Consider the following 20,647-nt stretch of genomic DNA (forward strand, 5'->3'; position numbering starts at 1 on the left):
TTCAGCTCCCATATACATCAATACTTGATGTCTTGCTACTCCTCCATAAACCCATGTTAACTACTAAATGCCACACAAACTAACTGCAATTTCCCAAATGTAAAACACTCACTTCTCTGCCTCTATACCTTCTATTATCTCTTGCACCTAAAATGTTCTCCTTCCCTGTTCACTTGACAAAAACTTATCTTCAAGATCAGCTCAGGTGTCACACTGCCTCTGTGAAGCCTTTCCCAATGCTCTTCTTTTCTCCATCTCTGTCCTTTTAAAAGATATATGCACTCTCCTCTGCTTGCGTGGAGCCCTAAATTTGTCTTTCTTCCCCAACTAGAGCATCAGTTTGGTCCCTACAGATTGAAAAGAAGTTGATGCTCAATACTTATGAATTTATTCACAGCTACACAAAAATAACATGTATAAAGAATCTTATATTTTAATTCAGCTTCCTCATTTATGGATGAAGAATTTGAAGCCCAGAGGGATAAAATTAAATTGTCCAGTGAAACAGAACTGCTAACAGGTGATAGAGGTGAAAAGGAACCAAGATCTCCAGACATTCTACACAGTTCAATCAATCTACTATAATAATCTACTTCTCCTCTCCATATAGGTACCATAGGTACCTCTGCTGAAAATTAAAATGATCATACTGAACTCTATAGTTTCTTTACAAAGAAATATAAAGGATTTTTCATATATGCATCTCAAATAAGTTACTACTAATGTACATTGAATAATAAAATCCAGTGGATTACAAGCACCAAGGCTCAGTCTTACTCAGAGTTATATCTCACATCAAACAAAATGTCTTGCACATTACAGAGGGCCAAGAAACATTTGTTATTGAATACTGTCCTTTAACTACCCTTCTGAAACCAAAATACAAAATTGGGTTTTTTTAATCGGAAAACAAAAGAAAATGCAGCATACTCTGAACTATCATATTATTTACATACAGTCGTCCTCAGTTCTGTGGGGGACTGGTTCTAGGACCCTCACGGATATCAGAATCTAAGGAAGCTCAAGTCCCTTACATTTGGCCATCCACCTCTCCAGGTTCCACATCCTTGGACACAGAGGGCTGGAGGGCCAATTTTATCTGACAACTGCAGTTCTGATTTCTTCTTTGACCCAAGAGTGTTAGAGAAGATCTGAAAATTACAAAATTTCCTTCCTATCTTTATTACTTAGCTCTAATTTTATTTTGCCATAGGCAGAGAGTCTAGGACAATGTATTTCTACTCTTTGGAATCACGTGAAATTTTATTTGTGACCAAAAATCATGGTCAATTTTTATAAATATTTCATGAGTCATGGAGAACATCTATTTTCTGTTTTCAGAATAGTTATTTTTCTTGTATATCAGCTGAAATAAAAATATAGAATATAGTAATAATAAAATTATTAGCTTTATCTGTCACAGACTTAGAGAACTACTCAAGTTTCTAAACTACTCTTGAAATGTAACAATTCTCTTTATCTCTTGCAATTTTTATCATTTAAATTTAGTTCTGGGGAATTCCCTGGCAGTCCAGTGGTTAGGACTCTGCACTTCCACTACAGGGGGCATGGGTTCAATCCCTGGTCATTGGGGAACTAAGATCCCTCAAGCTGCGCCGTGTGGCCAAAAACAAGAAACAAACAAAAAAAAAGTTTATAGAAATTTAGTTCTGTATAATTTGGTTACATATTGATTCATGACATCATCATTATGGCTTACATGCTTCACCATTGTAGTCTGTTCCATTTATTACTTTTAAGCTCTGTCAAATTGAACATTATCACCCCTTTATGCTTTCCTTCTATTATAATGTATCTTGTTTGCCTATTCTTTTATTTTCAATTTCTTTCAATCATGTTGTTTAGGTGCGACTCTTGTATACTGTATGTGATTAGGCTTTTTGAAAAAACTTTAGAGTATGTCTTCTCCTTACAAAAGGTATGTTCATCCCACTTATATTTATTGTTATAACAAACTTGATTAAACCTGTCATAACTTTTTTCTTCCTCTTATAAATGCTTCCTTGCTACTTGTTTTCTATGTTTTACTGTTTACTTCTTTTTCTCCTTCTTACCTTTTCCCCTACCATAGGTAATTTAGAAGATATGCAGATTGTTTTTAGTTCTATTACTAGGAGTTATTTCTATTAATTCTTTTAAATATTTTTTCTGGCTATAAAAGCAATATGCACAAATTTTAGCAACTTTAGGAAACACAGAAAATTAACATGTCTCTCATAATCTGATTTATAATAATTTGTTTAAAACTTTTTAAAGTTACTTTACATTCCCTCCACCAAGAAAAAAAAGACAAAAACAGTTTATCCCTTGAAAAAGAACATTTATAGCAATAAAAAAGGCCTACATAAAGGTCAGCCACAACCAGAAAATGAAAAGCCACTATATGCAAAAAACCTGTGCCTGAACTTTAAACTGCTCCAAACTATTATGAAAGTTGTATGTAGTCTACTTATAGTTATTAAAACTCCTGTTAACTTGGTGAACAATAGGGATCATTTTTATGTTTTATAATAAGTATATAAAGAATCTATAAACAAATCCCTTGATACACATAATATTCTAATCTATACTTTTTTATTATATTGTTAATCACTGGACCTTTGTCTATCCCTTTCAAAGGATCCCATTTCTCCCCTTAGTGTCCATTCTCTCTGATTAGCTACTGTCAGAACTGTGGTCTTCAAGTTATTTTGACTGAGTACTCCTAATAGTAAATATCTAAGTATGCAGCAATATGTGCAGTTATTTATTTATAAATGAGGTATATATTATATGACTAATATGTTATATATAGTGTAAACCTAAGTAGAAATTTACACATGATATAAAAAATAAAAATATGTGTGAAAAAAATGGAAGTTACATTTTCTTCCTGTATCTCATAAGTGGGTGGCCTTACTTCAGTGTGAAGACCACTGGGATAAGGGACTTTAAATTGGGTGCTCCCAAGTCCCAAGGACTAGTGGTGGCCATCAGCTTGGACTCTGAAAACCTAGGCTCCAACATTTGGTGTAGAAACACTCACCTTGTGCTGAGTATCAGAGGGGGACATTCTTACCAACGAGAGAGCCAAGAAACAGATTTGGCAACCTTTTTCTGGGACAGCGCGGACCGGCACTTCTGGTGTCATTAAATTCATGAGTTTTCTTGTATTGTCCCTTAACCAAAAGGAGCTTTTGTACTTTTAAATGTTGTATAAATGTGTTATATTGGGTGAGAGCCTAAGGTTTTTGAACTGGAAACTTCCTGAAATTTATATCTCCATGTGGTTACCATAAACATAATGTAATAAAAGGGAAACATATGAATTGGGTGCTAAATTCAATCTACAGATTGGCCAGTTAGCTCTAATTCTGTGATATAACGCTATTGCTTAATTGTGTTAAGAATGTGTAAACAAGCATCACACATTACCAATACCAAAAAAACAAAAACGGTCTGCCTTAAATATAAGGAATAAGGTAGGACAACATGGTATCGATATCCTGTTATAAAATTCGCTCTACCAGGGACTTCCCTGGTGGCCTAGTGGGGGGGGGACTCTGCGCTCCCAATGTGGGGGGCCTGGGTTCGATCCCTGGTCGGGGAACTAGATCCCACATGCATGCCGCAACTAAGAGTCCGCATGCCACAAATGGGAGCCCACATACCGCAATGAGGATCCCGTGTGCCGCAACTAAGACCCAGCACAGCCAAGATAAATAATAAATAAATAAATAAATATTAAAAAAAAATTCGCTCTACCGTCATGATTTTTTAAAAAATTATAGTATATGAAGTAAATATACTTGAAAGGTTATATTTCAAACATGTGCTTTAAAAGATTCTCACCATTGCTCACACAAGGAAAATTTCAAAGATATGTAGTTGTTAGTAATTTCCATGTAAATTATTTGAAGGGTAAAAATTCAAAATAAGTTTAAAAATTGGCAGGGATAGTACTCTTCCAAGATATGATTAGCCATAATAACCCCACTTAACCAAATATCAGTAGGGCCTTATTTACCAACAGATTCATCATAAGCAGTGCGATTCTACTTTAACTTATTAAGTAAGTTATTAAATAAGATGACTTATTCCTATTATCCAAACTATCATGGCAATGAGTTAGATTTTAACTGCCGCAACATCTAAGCCTTGATTCTCCCAAATTTTTATTTATTTAATTTGCGGTATTATTGCCTACCAGTTCAGGTCTTACAATTTAGTGCAACAATAAAAATCAACACTGGTTTTGCATCATAGTAGTCCCCTCTTATCCTCAGTTTCACTTTCCACAGTCAACCATGGTCTGAAAATATTAAATGGAAAATTCCAGAAATAATTCATAAGTTTAAGATTGGGGGGCAGAGTCAAGATGGCAGACTAGGAGGACATAGAATTCACGTCTCCACACAACTAGGGCACCTACCAGGCACCGGTGAGGGACCACAGACACCTAAGGGGATGGGAGAAACCCCCAGCGACCAGGTAGGACGTGGGGCATGGGGGGAGTGAGAGGGGGAGAAGTGGAGGTGGGATGGGACTGGCGCCCCTGAGGGGTGGCTGGGGGAGGGGAAGGGATCCCACCCCCAAAGGGGGAAATTGGGGGACCACTGGGAGGGCAGAGGATCAAAAGGGAGCATGGCCAGGTCTCCCCTGCCCACTTGGGCCCCCGGGAGCCTGCTGAGATCCCGGTCCTGATCCTCTGCCCACGAAGGTCCCCTCCAGCTGCATGGGTCCTGAGGGAGTGGGAGGGAGGGAAGGGAAAGCAAAAGTAAAGGCTGGACCTACTGGACTGGAAACCCTGAGGGGTGGCTGGGGGAGGGGAGGAGTTCCTACACCCAGCAGGACACACCCATGGTTAGGGGTCCAGCGGGACAGGGGAGACCCCGGGGGAGATGGGGAGTGGGGGCGTGGAGGAATGGAAGGGAACGCGGCCAGTGCTTTCCCTGTCCACTTAGGCAACAGAGAGCCTGTTGGGCTCCTGGGCCTAATTCTCTGCCCTCAGAGCCTCCCTCCTGCTGTGCAGAGACCAAGCCCCACCCCTACACCCCCACCCAGGGTCCTACCTCTACACTCAGAGAACCCCTCCAATGAGCTGGGCCTAAACTGCACCCACACACCCTCACCCACGGCCTTGCCTCCAAACCCCAGAACTCCACACTCTGAAGGCCCTCCTTTGGACGTGCTGCCTCTCCCCTTCTGTAGGTCCTAAGTAGAGGCCCTGCCCGACACTTGAACATCACCCGCCCAGGCCCTGCCCCCAAGACCTTTTCTGGCTGCATGGGTCCTAAGCCTAGGCCCTGCCCCACCGTAACCCCCACCCCTGCCTAAGTTCCAACCCTGCCTAAACTCCGCCCCCCATAGCCAAGGCTTTTTTTTTTCCTTTTTTCCTCTTTTAGATTGGGGTTCTGTTTTACCTTGTTGATTAATTGTTCTTCATTCACTTATATGTTTATTTTTTCTAATAAATCTTCTATTTTTCTAATTTTATTTTATTCTTTATACTTTGTTATTGTTCTGCTCCTTTTGGCTTGTTCCCCCATCCCACTTTTTTCTTTTTCTTTTTTCTGTTACAGTTTTATTTTACCTTGTTGCAGTTGCTTCAATTATATTATTAATTTTCCTAATATATTTTTTATCTTTCTAATTTTATTTTGTTTTTTATTCTTTGTTATTGTATTGCTCCTTTTCTTCTTTTTTTTTTTTTTTTGCTGCGCCACATACCTTACGGGATCTGGTTCTCAGGCCACAGGTTGAGCCCAAGCTCCTGTGGTGGCAGCTCTGAGTCCAAACCGCTGGACTAACAGAGAACCTCAGATCCCAGGGAATATAAACTGGAGTGAGGCCTCCCAGAGGTCCTCATCTCAGCACCAAGACCCGGCTTTATCCAACTGCCTGCAAACTCCAGTGCTGGATGCCTCAGGCCAAATAATCAGTAAGACAGGAATACAGCCCCACCCATCAAAAAAAAAAAAATGAAATGACAAAAAATGTTACAAATGAAGCAGCAAGGTAAAAACCTACAAGACCAAATAAATGAAGGTGAAATAGGCAACCTACCTGAAAAAGAATTCAGAGTAATGATAGTAAAGACGACCCAAAATCTCGGAAACAATGGAGAAAATAAAAGAAACATTTAACAAGGATCTAGAAGAACTAAAGAGCAAACAAACAGTGATGAATAATACAATAACTGAAATTAAAAATACTCTAGAAGAAATCAATATCAGAATAACTAAGGCAGAAGAACGGATAAGTGAGCTGGAAGATAAAATGGTGGAAATAACTGCCAGGGAGCAGAATAAAGAAAAAAGAATGAAAGAATTGAGGACAGTCTCAGAGACCCCTGGGACAATATTAAACGTACCAATATTCGAATTATAGGGGTCCCAGGAGAAGAAGAGAAAAAGAAAGGGTTTGAGAAAATATTTGAAGAGATTATAGTTGAAAACTTCCCTAACATGGGAAAGGAAATAATCAAGTCCAGGAAGCGCAGAGAGTCCCATACAGGATAAACCCAAAGAGAAACATGCTGAGACACATATTAATCAAACTATCAAAAATTACATACAAAGAAAAAATATTAAAAGCAGCAAGGGAAAGGCAACAAATAACATAAAAGGGAATCCCCATAAGGTTAACAGCTGATCTTTCAGCAGAAACTCTGCAAGCCAGAAGGGAGTGGCAGGACATATTTAAAGTGATGAAGGGGAAAAAACCTACAACCAAGATTACTCTACCCAGCAAGGATCTCATATTCAATGGAGAAATCAAAAGCTTTACAGACAAGCAAAAGCTAAGAGAATTCAGCACCACCAAACTAGCTTTACAACAAATGCTAAAGGAACTTTCTCTAGGATGGAAACACAAGAGAATAAAAAGACCCACAAAAACAAACCCAAATCAATTAAGAAAATGGTAATAGGAACATACATATCAATAATCACCTTGAATGTAAATGGATTAAATGCTCCAACCAAAAGACACAGACTGGCTGAATGGATACAAAAACAAGACTGTCTATATGCTGTCTACAAGAAACCCACTTCAGACCTAGGGACACATACAGACTGAAAGTGAGGGGATGGAAAAAGATATTCCATGCAAATGGAAATCACAAGAAAGCTGGAGCAGCAATACTCATATCAGATAAAATAGACTTTAAAATAAAGACTGTTGCAAGAGACAAGAAAGGACACTACATAATGATCAATGGATCAATCCAAGAAGCAAACAAAACAATTATAAATATTTATGCACCCAACATAGGAGCACCTCAATACATAAGGTAAATGCAAACGGCTTTAAAAGGAGAAATCGACAGTAACACAATAATAGGGGACTTTAACACCCCACTTACAACAATAGATCATCCAGACGGAAAATAAATAAGGAAACAGAAGCTTTAAATGACACAGGAGACCAGACAGACTTAATTAATATTGTTGGGACATTCCATGCCAAAGCAGAAGAATACACTTTCTTCTCAAATGCACACGGAACGGTCTCCAGAATAGATCACATTTGGGGTCACAAATCAAACCTTGGAAAATTTAAGAAAACTGAAATTGTATCAAGCATCTTTTCTGACCACAACTAAGAATAGAGATCTATTACAGGAAAAAAACAGTAAAAAAAAACACAAATACATGGAGGCTAAACAGTGCGCTGCTAAATAACCAAGAAATCACTGAAGAAATCAAAGAGGGAATCAAAAAATATCTAGAAACAAATGACAACAAAAACATGACGATCCAAAACCTATGGGATGCAGCAAAAGCAGTTCTAAGAGGGAAGTTCATAGCAATTCAAGCTCACCTCCAGAAACAAGAAAAATCTCAAATAAACATTCTAACCTTACACCTAAAGCAACTAGAAAAAGAAGAACAAAGAAAACCCAAAATTAGTAGAAGGAAAGAAATCATAAAGATCCGAGCAGAAATAAGTGAAATTGAAACAAACCAAACAATAGCAAAGATCAATAAAACTAAAAGCTGTTGCTTTGAGAAGATAAACAAAATTGGTAAACCTTTAGCCAGACTCATCAAGAAAAAGAGGGAGAGTACTCAAATCAATAAAATTAGAATTGAAAAAGGAGAGATTACAACTGACACTGCAGAAATACAAAAGATCATAAGAGACTACTACAAGCAACTATATGCCAATAAAATGGACAACCTGAAAGAAATGGACAAATTCTTGGAAAAGTACAACCTTCCAAGATTGAACCAGGAAGAATTAGAAAATATAAACAGACCAATCACAGGTAATGAAATTGAAACTGTAATTAAAACTCTTCCAACAAACAAAAATCCAGGACCAGATGGCTTCACAGGTGAATTCTATCAAACATTTAGAGAAGAGTTAACACCTCTCCTCCTCAAACTCTTCCAAAAAACGGTGGAGGGAGGAACACTCCCAAACTCATTCTACGAGGCCACCATCACCCTGATACCAAAACCAGAAAAAGATATCACAAAAAAAGAAAATTATAGACCAATACCACTGATGAACATAGATGCAAAAATCCTCAACAAAATACTAGCAAACATAACCCAACAACACATTAAAAGGATCATACACTATGATAAAGTGGGATTTATCCCAGGGATGCAAGGATTCGTCAATAAACGCAAATCAATGTGATACACCATATTAACAAATTGAAGAATAAAAACCATATGATCATCTCAATAGATGCAGAAGAATCTTTTGACAAAATCCAACACCCATTTATGATAAAAACTCTCCAGAAGGTGGGCATAAAGGGAACCTACCTCAACATAATAAAGGCCATATATGACAAACCCACAGCAAACATCATTCTCAGTGGTGATAAACTGAAAGCATTTCCTCTAAGATCAGGAACAAGACAAGGATGTCCACTCTCGCCACTCTTACTCAACATAATTTTGGAAGTCCTAGCCACGGCAATCAGAGAAGAAAAAGAAATAAAAGGAATACAAATTGGAAAAGAAGAAGTAAAACTGTCACTGTTTGCAGATGACATGATACTATACATAGAAAACCCTAAAGGTGCCACCAGGAAACTATTAGAACTAATCAATGAATCTGGTAAGGCTGCAGGATACAAAATCAATGCACAGAAATCTCTTGCATTCCTATACACTAACAACGAAAAATCAGAAAGAGAAATTAAGGAAACAGTCCCACTGACCAGTGCAACAAAAAGAATAAAATACCTAGGAATAAACCTACCTAAGGAGGCAAAAGACCTATACTCAGAAAACTATAAAACATTGATGAAAGAAATCAAAGATAACATAAACAGATGGAGAGATATACCATTCTACTGAATTGGAAGAATCAATATTGTGAAAATGACTATACTACCCAAAGCAATCTACAGGTTCAGTGCAATCCCTATCAAATTACCACTGGCATTTTTCACAGAACTAGATCAAGAAATTTTACAATTTGTATGGAAATGCAAAAGACCCCGAATAGCCAAAGCAATCTTGAGAAAGAAAAATGAAGCTGGAGCAATCAGGCTTCCTGACTTCAGACTATACTACAAAGCTACAGTAATCAAGACAGTATGGTACTGGCACAAAAACAGAAATATAGATCAGTGGAACAAGATAAAAAGCCCAGAGATAAACCCACGCACATATGGTCACCTTATCTTTGACAAAGGAGGCAAGAATATAAAATGGAGAAAAGACAGCCTCTTCAATAAGTGGTGCTGGGAAAAATGGACAGCTACACGTAGAAGAATGAAATTAGAACACACCCTAACACCATACACAAAAGTAAACTCAAAATGGATTAAAGACCTAAATGTAAAGCCAGACAGTATAAAACTCTTAGAGAAAAACATAGGCAGAACACTCTGTGATATAAATCATAGGAGGATCCTTTTTGACCCACCTCCTAGAGTAAGGGAAACAAAAACAAAAATAAACAAATGGGATCTAATGAAACTTAAAAGCTTTTGCACAGCAAAGGAAACCATAAACAAGACCAAAAGACAACCCTCAGAATGGGAGAAAATATTTGCAAATGAAGCAACTGACAAAGAATTAATCTCCAAAGCATACAAGCAGCTCATGCAGCTCGGTATCATAAAAACAAACAAGCCAGTCCAAAAATGGGCAGAAGACCTAAACAGACATTTCTCCGAAGAAGGCATACAGATGGCCAACAAATGCATGAAAAGATGCTCAACATCACTAATCATTAGAGAAATGCAAATCAAAACCACAGTGAGGTATCACCTCACACCTGTCAGAATGGCCATCAAAAAATCTACAAACAATAAATGCTGGAGAGGGTGTGGAGAAAAGGGAACCCTCCTGCACTGTTGGTGGGAATGTAAATTGATACAGCCACTATGGAGAGCAGTATGGAGGTTCCTTAAAAAACTAAAAATAGAACTACCATATGACCCAGCAATCCCACTACTGGGCATATGCCCTGAGAAAACCATAATTCAAAAAGATACACGTACCACAATGTTCACTGCAGCACTATTTACAATAGCCAAGACATGGAAGCAACCTAAATGTCCATCAACAGATGACTGGATAAAGAAGATATGGCACATATATACAACGGAATATTAGCCATAAAAAGGAACGAAACTGAGTTATTTGTAGTGAGGTGGATGGACCTAGAATCTGTCATACAGAGTGAAGTAAGTCAGAAAGAGAAAAACAAATACCGCATGCTAACGTGTATGTATGGAATTTATAAAAGCAGTACTGATGAACCTAGTGGCAGGGCAGGAATAAAGACGCAGATGTAGAGAATGGACTTGAGGACACAGGGAGGAGGAAGGGTAAGCTGGGATGAAGTGAGAGAGTAGCATTGACGAATATACACTACCAAATGTAAAATAGATAGCTAGTGGGAAGCTGCTACATAGCACAGGGAGATCAGCTCAGTGCTTTGTGATCACCTAGAGGGATGGGATAGGGAGGGTGGCTCAAGAGGGAGGGGATATGGGGATATATGTATACATATAGCTGATTCAGTTTGTGGTACAGCATAAACTAACACAACATTGTAAAGCATTTATACTCCAATAAAGATGTTAAAAAATAATAAGTTTAAAATTGTGCACCATTCTGAGTAGTGTGATGAGAACCATCCTGCTCCATCCAGCCCGGGACGTGAATCATCCCTTTCTCCAGCATATCCCACCTGTTAAGTCACTTAACTAGCTGTCTGTTATTAAATTGACTGTCTTCGTATCATAGTGTTTGTGTGTAAATAACAACTATTTTACTTAATAATGGCCCAAAGCACCAGACTAATGATGCTGGCAATCTGGATATGCCAAAGCGAAGCTGTAAAGCGTTCCCTTGAAGAGAAAATGTCAAAGTTCTCAACTTAATAAAGGAAGAGAAAAAATTAAATGCTCTGGTTGCTAAGATCTATGGTAAGAACAAATCTTTTATCTGTGAAATTGTGAAGAAGGAAAAAGAAATTTGGCTTGCTTTGCTGTTGCACCTCAAACTGCAAAAGTTAGGGCCACAGTGTGTGATAAGTACTAAGTTAAAATGGAAAAGGCATTATATTTGTATAAGATATTTTGAAAGAGACCATGTTCACATAACTTATAACTTTTATTTTGTTATTAATCTCTTAATGTGCCTAATTTACAAAATAAACTTCATTGTAAGTATGTATGTGTAAGAAAAACATAGGATACACAGGGTATAATACTATCTGCAGGTTTAGGCATTCAACTGGAGGTCTTGAAACATATCCCTGTGGATAAGGGAGGTCTATACTATTTATATATTCAACACAATAAATTGTTTCTTATTTCATGATTACAGTTGTGATTAGAATATGTATTTAGTTTTTAACTGATCACAGTATTTCTCTACTAATTATTACAAAATTACCTCAATTCAAGTAGATCAAACAAGTGGATACCTTATTAATTAGAAACATACATTAGTATACTCAAACAATCTTTGAATTTACAAGAGCTTAAATAATAAAATTTAATAAAAAATTAATAGTAGCAATAAAATTGCTAAAATAAATATTCTAAAGTATGAAAGAAAATCAAATAAATACTTATCATCATTACTTAAGCTAAACAGGCATCAGGAAAATAGTAATTTCATATGTAGTGAAACCAGGTAACCACTACCACTAAATAGAACTTGCTGAATGTCTACTACTATATATGAAAAGCACTGTTCCGTGTACCAAGAGGAATTACAAAATAAGTTTCAGACTCTCCTCAAGGAATTTACATTCTGGTTGAGGGAGATACAATATGTATAATTAAACTATAATATAAAGTGGTATATTATGGCACATGCACACCAATGAAGGACAGGAAGCAAACAATGCAAAAAATAAATTAGGCAGCAGATAGCTAGAGTCATGTACTCTAACTGCATCAAGGGAAACTTTCAAGTAGTAAGACTCTTACCATGCCACTTATAATCCTGTTGCTAACATTGCCTACTTAAATATTTGAGGATAAAATAGAGAATAACTAAATTCAGCAATAAAATATGATGGTTAGAAAAAAATCACATCTATTTCCAGTACTATCATCATTGTTAGGACCAGAAAATGACTCCTCATGTAGCATTCTGTAAAAAGACTTGCTCATTATATCCATCTACAGGTTGTACTTTCCCCCTCCAATTCCCCTCCCTGATGTGGTAGGCCTGGGGTTCCTCTGGGGTTCCTACTGAGGACTATACAAAATAATTATTGCTTTCTAACAGCCAATTGGAAATTTAACTTTAAAGTGATAATAGTATAATAGGTTTAAAAACAAGGAGCTGTATTAGATAACTCTGCATCTGAATAGCATACAAGGCATTATTCTAAATAGGCAAAACTGCTTAATATCTAACTGCCAGAGCACTGTAATAAGATGTTAAACTAATTGTTCCCAACAATTTTTACTTTAGTAGCAGTGACTGAAGATTGACTGGTTAGTGAGTTTGGAAATCTGATGTATTAAGAAGCTAACCTGAAGGAGAAAATTAACAAAGTTAAGTGGAAGTTCTGCAAATTAAAAAAAAGTTATTATTAGAAACTTTAAGAACTTTAGCTACAGAGAAATATGAAACAAGCCACTACACCTTCTAAACCAACCTTACCAGGTGGTAAAGAGGATGCAATATTTTTGAGTGACATAATGTAGCCATACAGAATGTAAACTAACACACATAATAAAAAGTGCTCACATTCTTTTCTTGGACTTTAACACACTCCAACCTTTTTCATAGGTTCAGTGTGCATAAGTAACCAAAAAATAAAAATTGTTGATTCTCTGTGTTTAGCTCTCAAGAAAGATTATTCACCAAAGCTTTCCATTAAACACTGATTATACAAGCAAAGCACATCTAAACTTAAGAAAGCATTTAAACCTTTTGAAAAAGAGCTATTATTCCTTCAACTACTGTGTAAAGACTATAACTGCATGAAACTTAGCCATTGTAACACCACCACCAAGAATAAACTGCTTCTTACTTTATTCAAAGTTTACTACCACTCTGAAGAATCCTCAAGCCATACATTTATTACAACTCTAAAGAATCCTCAAGCCATACAATTCAGCAAAATGCTTAAGATAACTAAGTAACAAATACCAATTTTTCCAGACCTTTCTACATAGAACTCACATTAAATAACTAGTTTTACATAAAAATATCACATTAACAATGTTAGTCAGTAGTATCAAAACACACATATATAATAATATTTTGTCTTGAATTTAAGTTCCTAAAGTGTGTAAAATCTTTTTATGTTTTAACAATTATGTTCAAAAAGAAGCAGCCATTAAATCCCATAATGTGTACGTGTGTGTGTATGCCTTAAATCACCTAGTATTGATTAGAAAAATGTTAAAGAATGGTTAAAAAAAAAAAAAAAAGGCAATACGTTTTAGTCAGTACAGTGTCAACATCTGGGCATGTCTGAGAAGTAATAGCAAAAGCTTTCTAATACAGTGTATCACCCAGAAATTAGATCTTGGGAGATCCTAGAACAAAAAGGCTCAAGGCCCTCAGGCATAGGTAGAACTAAAAGCAATGGATCTCAAAGATGGGATCCTGAGATGTGGCTCTCTGTATAAGCATCACCAGGCAACTTGTTAAAAATGCACGTTACTGGGCCACACTCCCAGAGATTCTAATTTAGTAGCTATAGGGTGGAACCAGGTATCAACATATTTTTTTTTAATTTTTCTTTTCTCTTTTTTTAAAATATTTATTTATTTATTTTTGGCTGCGTTGGGTCTTCGTTGTTGCACGCGGGCTTTCTCTAGCTGCAGAGAGCGGGGGATACTCTTTGTTGCAGTGCGCGGGCTTCTCATTGCGGTAGCTTCTCTTGTTCGGGAGCACGGGGCTCTAGGCGCACGGGCTTCACAAGTTGTGGCTCGCGGGCTCTAGAGCACAGGCTCAGCAGTTGTGGCGTGCGGGCTTTGTTGCTCCACGTCATGTGGGATCCTCCTGGATCAGGGCTCGAACCCATGCCCCCTGCACTGGCAGGCGGATTCCCAACCACTGCGCCACCAGGGAAGCCCTCAACATATTTTTTAAACCAGACCAAATTGATTCAGATGCATCATCAGCCTTGGGAACCACTGAGGTCCTAAAGAAATGTTTCTCAAAGTGTTAGACATTTGTTAAATATGCTCAATACTGGGCCCAATTTCTCATCAACAATGTGAGACTCTCTGCTAGTGGAACCAAACAATGTGAATTTTAAATACGTATCTCAAGTGAATCTACTGGTACTAAAAGCTTAAGAACCTGTGTCTAAAGGATTGGGACTAGATCCTTTAGAGCTGCAGATGCTCAAAAATAAAATCATTTTGTTGATTATAATCTACTCCATTTAGAGGCACTGAAAGTTTGAATATAAATCCAAGAAAATATCCTGCTGCAAAAAAGTCAAACAATTCTTCGAAATCTGCACTTAGCAGCTAACCTTCTAGAATCTAGTAAATTTAAACTTCTAGTCATCTCCTTCAAAAGGTCACTTTCTAAACTGAGTGCCAGCCATGACAATAAGAACCTTCAAACCTAAATACGAAGCACTCTAGACAGAATGCTTAGGAATGCTTTCTTAGAAAGATGAGATAACAGACAAAAAGTTCAATACAGCTTCTTTGGAAAGATTCCCTCCCACCCAAACAGGGCATTTTGCACACAAAAGTTAACTACAATAAAATTTGCTTCCTAAAAAAATACAAGAAATTCTGAAAAAATACATTAAGTAGGTTCCTTTTTATAAAATCAAAGTGTCAAAGAAAAATTAAATAAAATATATAAGCAAAGTAAAATCTAGATTTTAATAATTAATTTGGTTAAAGAATTTAAGCCTGAGTCTCCAAATATTACAGTATTTTATAGCCTGTTTATTTAAAACCTTTATCTTTTAAGAGAAAATAAGTGTTTCATGATGTCTGAATTTGCTCCTTCATATTATAATTTCAATCCTTATCACTGAAATCAAAATAACAAATTCATGGAGCAGAGACGGAATATAAGACATTAAGTTGCTTTTCTTCAACTTCAAAAAAACCTGAAATGATATAGTTCCTAATTTAGTGATCAAAAATAACGAAAAGTAAATACGGGTAGAGAATATCTTGCTGTTGGTTCACTGAGGTTAAGCATGAACTTAACTAAAGTTCTGTTTTGTTTTGTATTTTTATAAATCTATTTATTTTTTATTTTTATTTTGGCTGCGTTGGGTCTTTGTTGCTGTGTGCAGGCTTTCTCTGGTTGCGGTGAGCGGGGGCTACTCTTCATTGCAGTGCATGGGCTTCTCACTGCATTCTCTTCTCTTGTTGAAGAGCGCGGGCTTCAGTAGTTGTGGCACGTGGGATCAGTAGTTGTGGCTCGCGGGCTCTAGAGCGCAGGCTCAGTAGTTGGCAGCGCACGGGCTTAGTTGCTCCGCAGCACGTGGGATCTTCCCGTGCCAGGGCTCGAACCCGTGTCCCCTGCATTGGCAGGTGGATTCTTAACCACTATGCCACCAGGGAAGCTCCTAAAGGTCTGTTTTGTTAATAGAGATTTGCTTCAGTATTTCTGTATTGAGAATTACTTCCTTGAAAGTTATAGTTTTAAATTTATTATCACTGTTGAAGAGTCTCTCCTTGACCAAACTTTAGTCAGGCTCCTCTGAACTCTTTCCAATTAGACCCTAACTTTTGGGCTTCTGTGTTCATCTCTGCATTGTCCAATTTTAGCAAGAATCCTACTATGTGAGTTTAACCAGAATCCCCCACCCTCAGTATTGATCATGCTGGATATCTGATTAGGTTCCTCATCTCTACCATCCCCCATGTAATATCTGACCACCTGGCCTGCCTTCATCAACAATCCTGTTTAGGTCTGTTTAGCCAGAATCCCCCTTATTTTGATGTTTCTTTCCTCTTAGTAATTTTTACCCCGCCCTTCTACTTGGCTATACATCCCCAGTTCTCCTAGTTGTATTCCAAGTTTGAGCCCAATCTCTCTCCCCCACTGCAAAACCACATTGCAGTGGTCCCTACAACTATCGTGATAGTCTCCCTGAATAAAGTCTGCTTTACTAATCTTTATAAGTGTCATGAACAATTTTTTCTTAAACATCACTACCAACATTATGAGTAATTTTCTCCTTGCCTCACGGTTACAGAGAGAAATTTTCAAAATAAATCCCTCCCCCCCCAACCAGGAAAAAAAAACAAATTTAAAGAACTATGTAACTAAGAATAAAAAAAGTAGAAAGGAGGAGACTGGTATTCCTCTCTAGCCAATCTAATGCACATTAATACTGATCATCTAATAGAATTATTGTTACATTCAGTTTTCCAAAATCAGCACAGTCTAGGCACCTCACCAACGGCCTTTATGGGCCTTTCTTGCTTAAAATATAAGAAGATAAAAAGTTAGCCAAATACATGGGCCACGTAAAATAAAATCATCAAAATCAAATGAACTTCAGATGAGACAGGAAGGACACCAGATCTGAATATGCTATCTGAAATAAAACTAAAGGGCAAAAACTAAAGCCCTCTCAGTGTGAGCAGATTCTGAAGCACTAATCAAGACCTGGAATCCTGCCACAGAAGCAATCTAGAAAACATGCCGAAATGACCATATGGCTGCCCTGCAGAAATCTGGAAAGGAACCAGTCAAGAAGCTGACAAGAGAAACAAACATGCTTCTCACCAAATGAGGCCTGACACAGCCTGGAACCTGAGGTCTGTCAAGAAAAACAAACAGAAAAATGTAGTCAAGCAGCCATTTAGGAATGATTCTTCTCTAGGTTATAGCTCACTCAAATTTGTGTCAAATGATACATAAATTGAGATACGACATTTGGAGGAAGGCCTTCAGCCTGTTTTCAAAGAAAACCCAAGAGAGTATCTTCTTGTATCAAGGTTGTAAAAGAAAACTTCACCAAGATGGCCATGAAGGCTGGTGACAAGCACTGGAGGAATACACAACAAATTAAGATGGAGTTCTGACATCTGGAATATATCTATAAAGAAATTACATATATGGCAGCTGAGATGCTAAAGATTTTTAAGTTCATTTTTTTTCTGGTGGAAAATGGTATTTAAGGAACCCTGGCAAAGTCATAATTAGTAGAAGAACATTCTATAAACTTTATGAACTTCCAATGAATTTGATTAATAGAGCTTCCAAACATCTAAAATCTTACCTAACTAATGGTCTCAAATGTTAAAGAAATAATCACAAAGTATTAGCAACTATAAAACAACCAAAATAAGATGACCAAAAATGGATATTAATACAGTAAGTGAAAGGAAAGCAAATATTCCTTAACCAGAAGACAAAATGTTTAACAAAATTTTGTTTCAAAGCACTTAACTTCCAGTTAAAGCAGTGGTAGAGCTTAGAAAATTTTTAACCAAATGAGACAGATCCACTATTATAAAGAATAAAGAATAAAGAATAATGACTTAATATGGCAGAGAAAGCACAACAGTCTCCTAGACAAGTAAATATCTCTTCTTAAATCTATACTGAAAATTTGTAGAATTCTAAATCCAAATACATTTTAACAACATACAATTTATAATGAAAATAAGATTCAAGCATTTAAGTCTAAGTTATAAACATTTTGTTTAGGTAATAAAACCTACAGATTAGCTCATAATAGCATAATAATAGGGTAAAGAGTTAACTCCATGGTTAAGTAGAAAAGATTAAGGAGAAAGGCTTAGGAAAAGAGTAACTGCTTAACCTCAATAAGATATGACTGCTAGTCAGGCTTATTTACTGATGGTAGGCAAAAGATAAACAGAACTCTGAACTGAAAATACATCTGGATACCACGGATTTGCTTCATGCAAAAGAAGCTAGTTAATTAAATCTAGCCAGCTAGCTGTATTTTCCCCCACATTGTGTCCCCAAATCCAGCAATGGTGAATATGTTGTTGACTGGGAAATATATAACTACGCTTCTGTAGAATAAACCCAAAATCAATAGGCTCAACAGAATGAAGGCTTCAGAAATAAGGAAACACAGATGTTTATTCTAGCATTTACTTTCATAAATATTGACATCAAAGAATCAAATATGTAGCTGTGAAGCAGTAATTTATCCAAAATTGGATGCTTCATTAAAGCTGGATATGGCCCAAAGCGGCAGGAAACATCCTGAAGGAAAAGGTCTTATACAAATGATACCTTTGTAGAGGCCATGGAGTAAAACAGAACATGGTAAAAACCAGTTCCGTGTTAGCATACACAGGACACCTTCCACCTCAACAATTCTACAAATATTGTGCATAAAAGGTTGCCAGGAAACACTGCCAAGGACTGGGATCAACTTCAGAAAAAATAAAATAAAACTACTAGTGGCATGACTAAGTGTAGGGGAAAAGTGTCATAAAATATTTTAGAAGAGCATCGTATTTTATTCCTCCAGAACAGGCATAGAACTGGCCATTATAATCTTAGCCAAAAATAGTCTATTGATATTACTGATTGAACTGTACTTCAATCAAAATGGCACTGCCCAGGAGCTACAAACGGACTGAAGCCACAAAGTTCCAGAGTTTGTTATTAGCATCTAAGTTAATTTTTTCCCTTAAATGATGAAAGAACATTGTTCAATCCAAGAGCCCAAGAAATGAGTGAACAAATATCAGACTACGCTTTTGGATATAGCTTGAATCATTAACAATACCTACAATAGCTAGGGCATTTGTAATAAAAACCTGAACAACACTTCCAGATGTACTAAAAAGACTCATCTCAACATGGGAAGAAAACAAAACCACACTATAGAAAAGAGATGGGTCAACTAGATTTTTGTCTGCCTTTTTTCTCCATTCTTTCCTTCTTCACCTCTGACCAGAATTTTTTAAATCCTTTCTATGTAGTGTTTGAGACAGGACAAGTACGAACAGTATATATTCAAACATTATGAATAATACAGTTAACTTCTTTTTCATGGATATGTCAAATCACTCATGTATCTGTCTCTTCCCCCGCCCCATATTTTAGCTATTTTACTTTCATTTACGAATGAAATAAGAAAGTGAAACCTAATATGATTCACTATTTTGTTTATACTTAAATGATAAATGTAAAACTTATCTACCAGAGGGTAGGCTCCTTCCTAAAAGTAAAGCTCTTGTCTTTTTCTGTTTGTTTCTCTAACACCTAGCACAACTACTCAAGTTTTGTTGAACCTGTGGATATCAGTTATCCATCCTTTCCTTACTTTTAAATAAATTAATACTCAAAAACTAGAAATCACCTGGCATATATTATGGAACTCATTAGCAAAGGAGGCTTTCTGGAAGAGCCTCAAATACAATGGCTCCACGTTTCTTTTTAATATTCTGTATGTGAGGCTCATCTAAAATCATTGTGAACAAAGTGCAAGACAGTGACAAAAATAACTTGAATTCAGATCTCTATCATCCCATTTTCCACATTTACATAAAAGACTATGATTTCCATGCTTAGGTATTTCACAAACAGCTCATTAAGATAGGTTCATATAATAAATAACTCTTCATATAGTGCATATCCAAGAAAAATAACATATTTATATAAAATAACAAGACCACTTAATAAGACCACTAAACTTCGTGTCCTGCCAGGCACTCTGGGAGACAATGGATTTATTTCCACATGGCTATCAATTCATATAACGTCTCCAAATTTTTTTGAAAATAGTCTCTTAAATTATTAATCAAAGAGTAGTTATAGCATCTTCAGTTAATGAAATAGCAAATTATATAAAACTAAGTACATTCCACCAAGATCACACAATCGAACTTGATGAAGCATCTCTTGCATACTGACAGAAGCACGGATAACAATGAACCACACTTGCCTATGTGATGGATCACACGAGGTAAGAGTGAGACTCCCAAGGTGAATTTTCAAACTGGCTCCAGTAGTAGCAGCTGGTAGACCACCTTTCTTTAAACTGTGAGGTGCAGTAAAGTTGCTAATGCTAACAGCTACAATTTTTTAAAATTCGTGGCTTATCACAATAAAAACACAAGGTGTATCTTCCTGGCTGACAGATGGCCTTCTATATGATCATTCAGGGATTCAGACTTCCTTCATCTTATGGCTCCACCATTCCCCCAGGGCCTTGGTTGGAGTCCTCTGCTAGATTCTCTGCTTCCAGCTGGCAGATGAGGGAA

General features: G+C 36.9%; 1 protein-coding gene across 7 annotated transcripts in view; it reads right to left on the minus strand.

The window, feature by feature from the left end:
- GLCCI1 (glucocorticoid induced 1) overlaps window positions 1–20,647 on the minus strand; it is a 125,464-nt gene that overhangs the window by 89,549 nt on the left and 15,268 nt on the right. Inside the window, exon 1 of one of the 7 annotated variants that reach the window (XM_082398390.1) lies at window positions 113–4,844. The exons of the other annotated variants lie outside the window; for them this stretch is intronic. Within the exon in view, the coding sequence (XP_082254516.1) occupies window position 113 (1 nt within the window). The 5' untranslated portion in view covers window positions 114–4,844. Of the gene's footprint in view, window positions 1–112; window positions 4,845–20,647 lie in introns of those variants that run through there. 7 annotated transcript variants of the gene reach the window in all.

This window comes from Balaenoptera borealis, assembly GCF_965194805.1.
Source record: "Balaenoptera borealis genome assembly, chromosome: 7".
Taxonomy (NCBI): domain Eukaryota; kingdom Metazoa; phylum Chordata; class Mammalia; order Artiodactyla; family Balaenopteridae; genus Balaenoptera; species Balaenoptera borealis.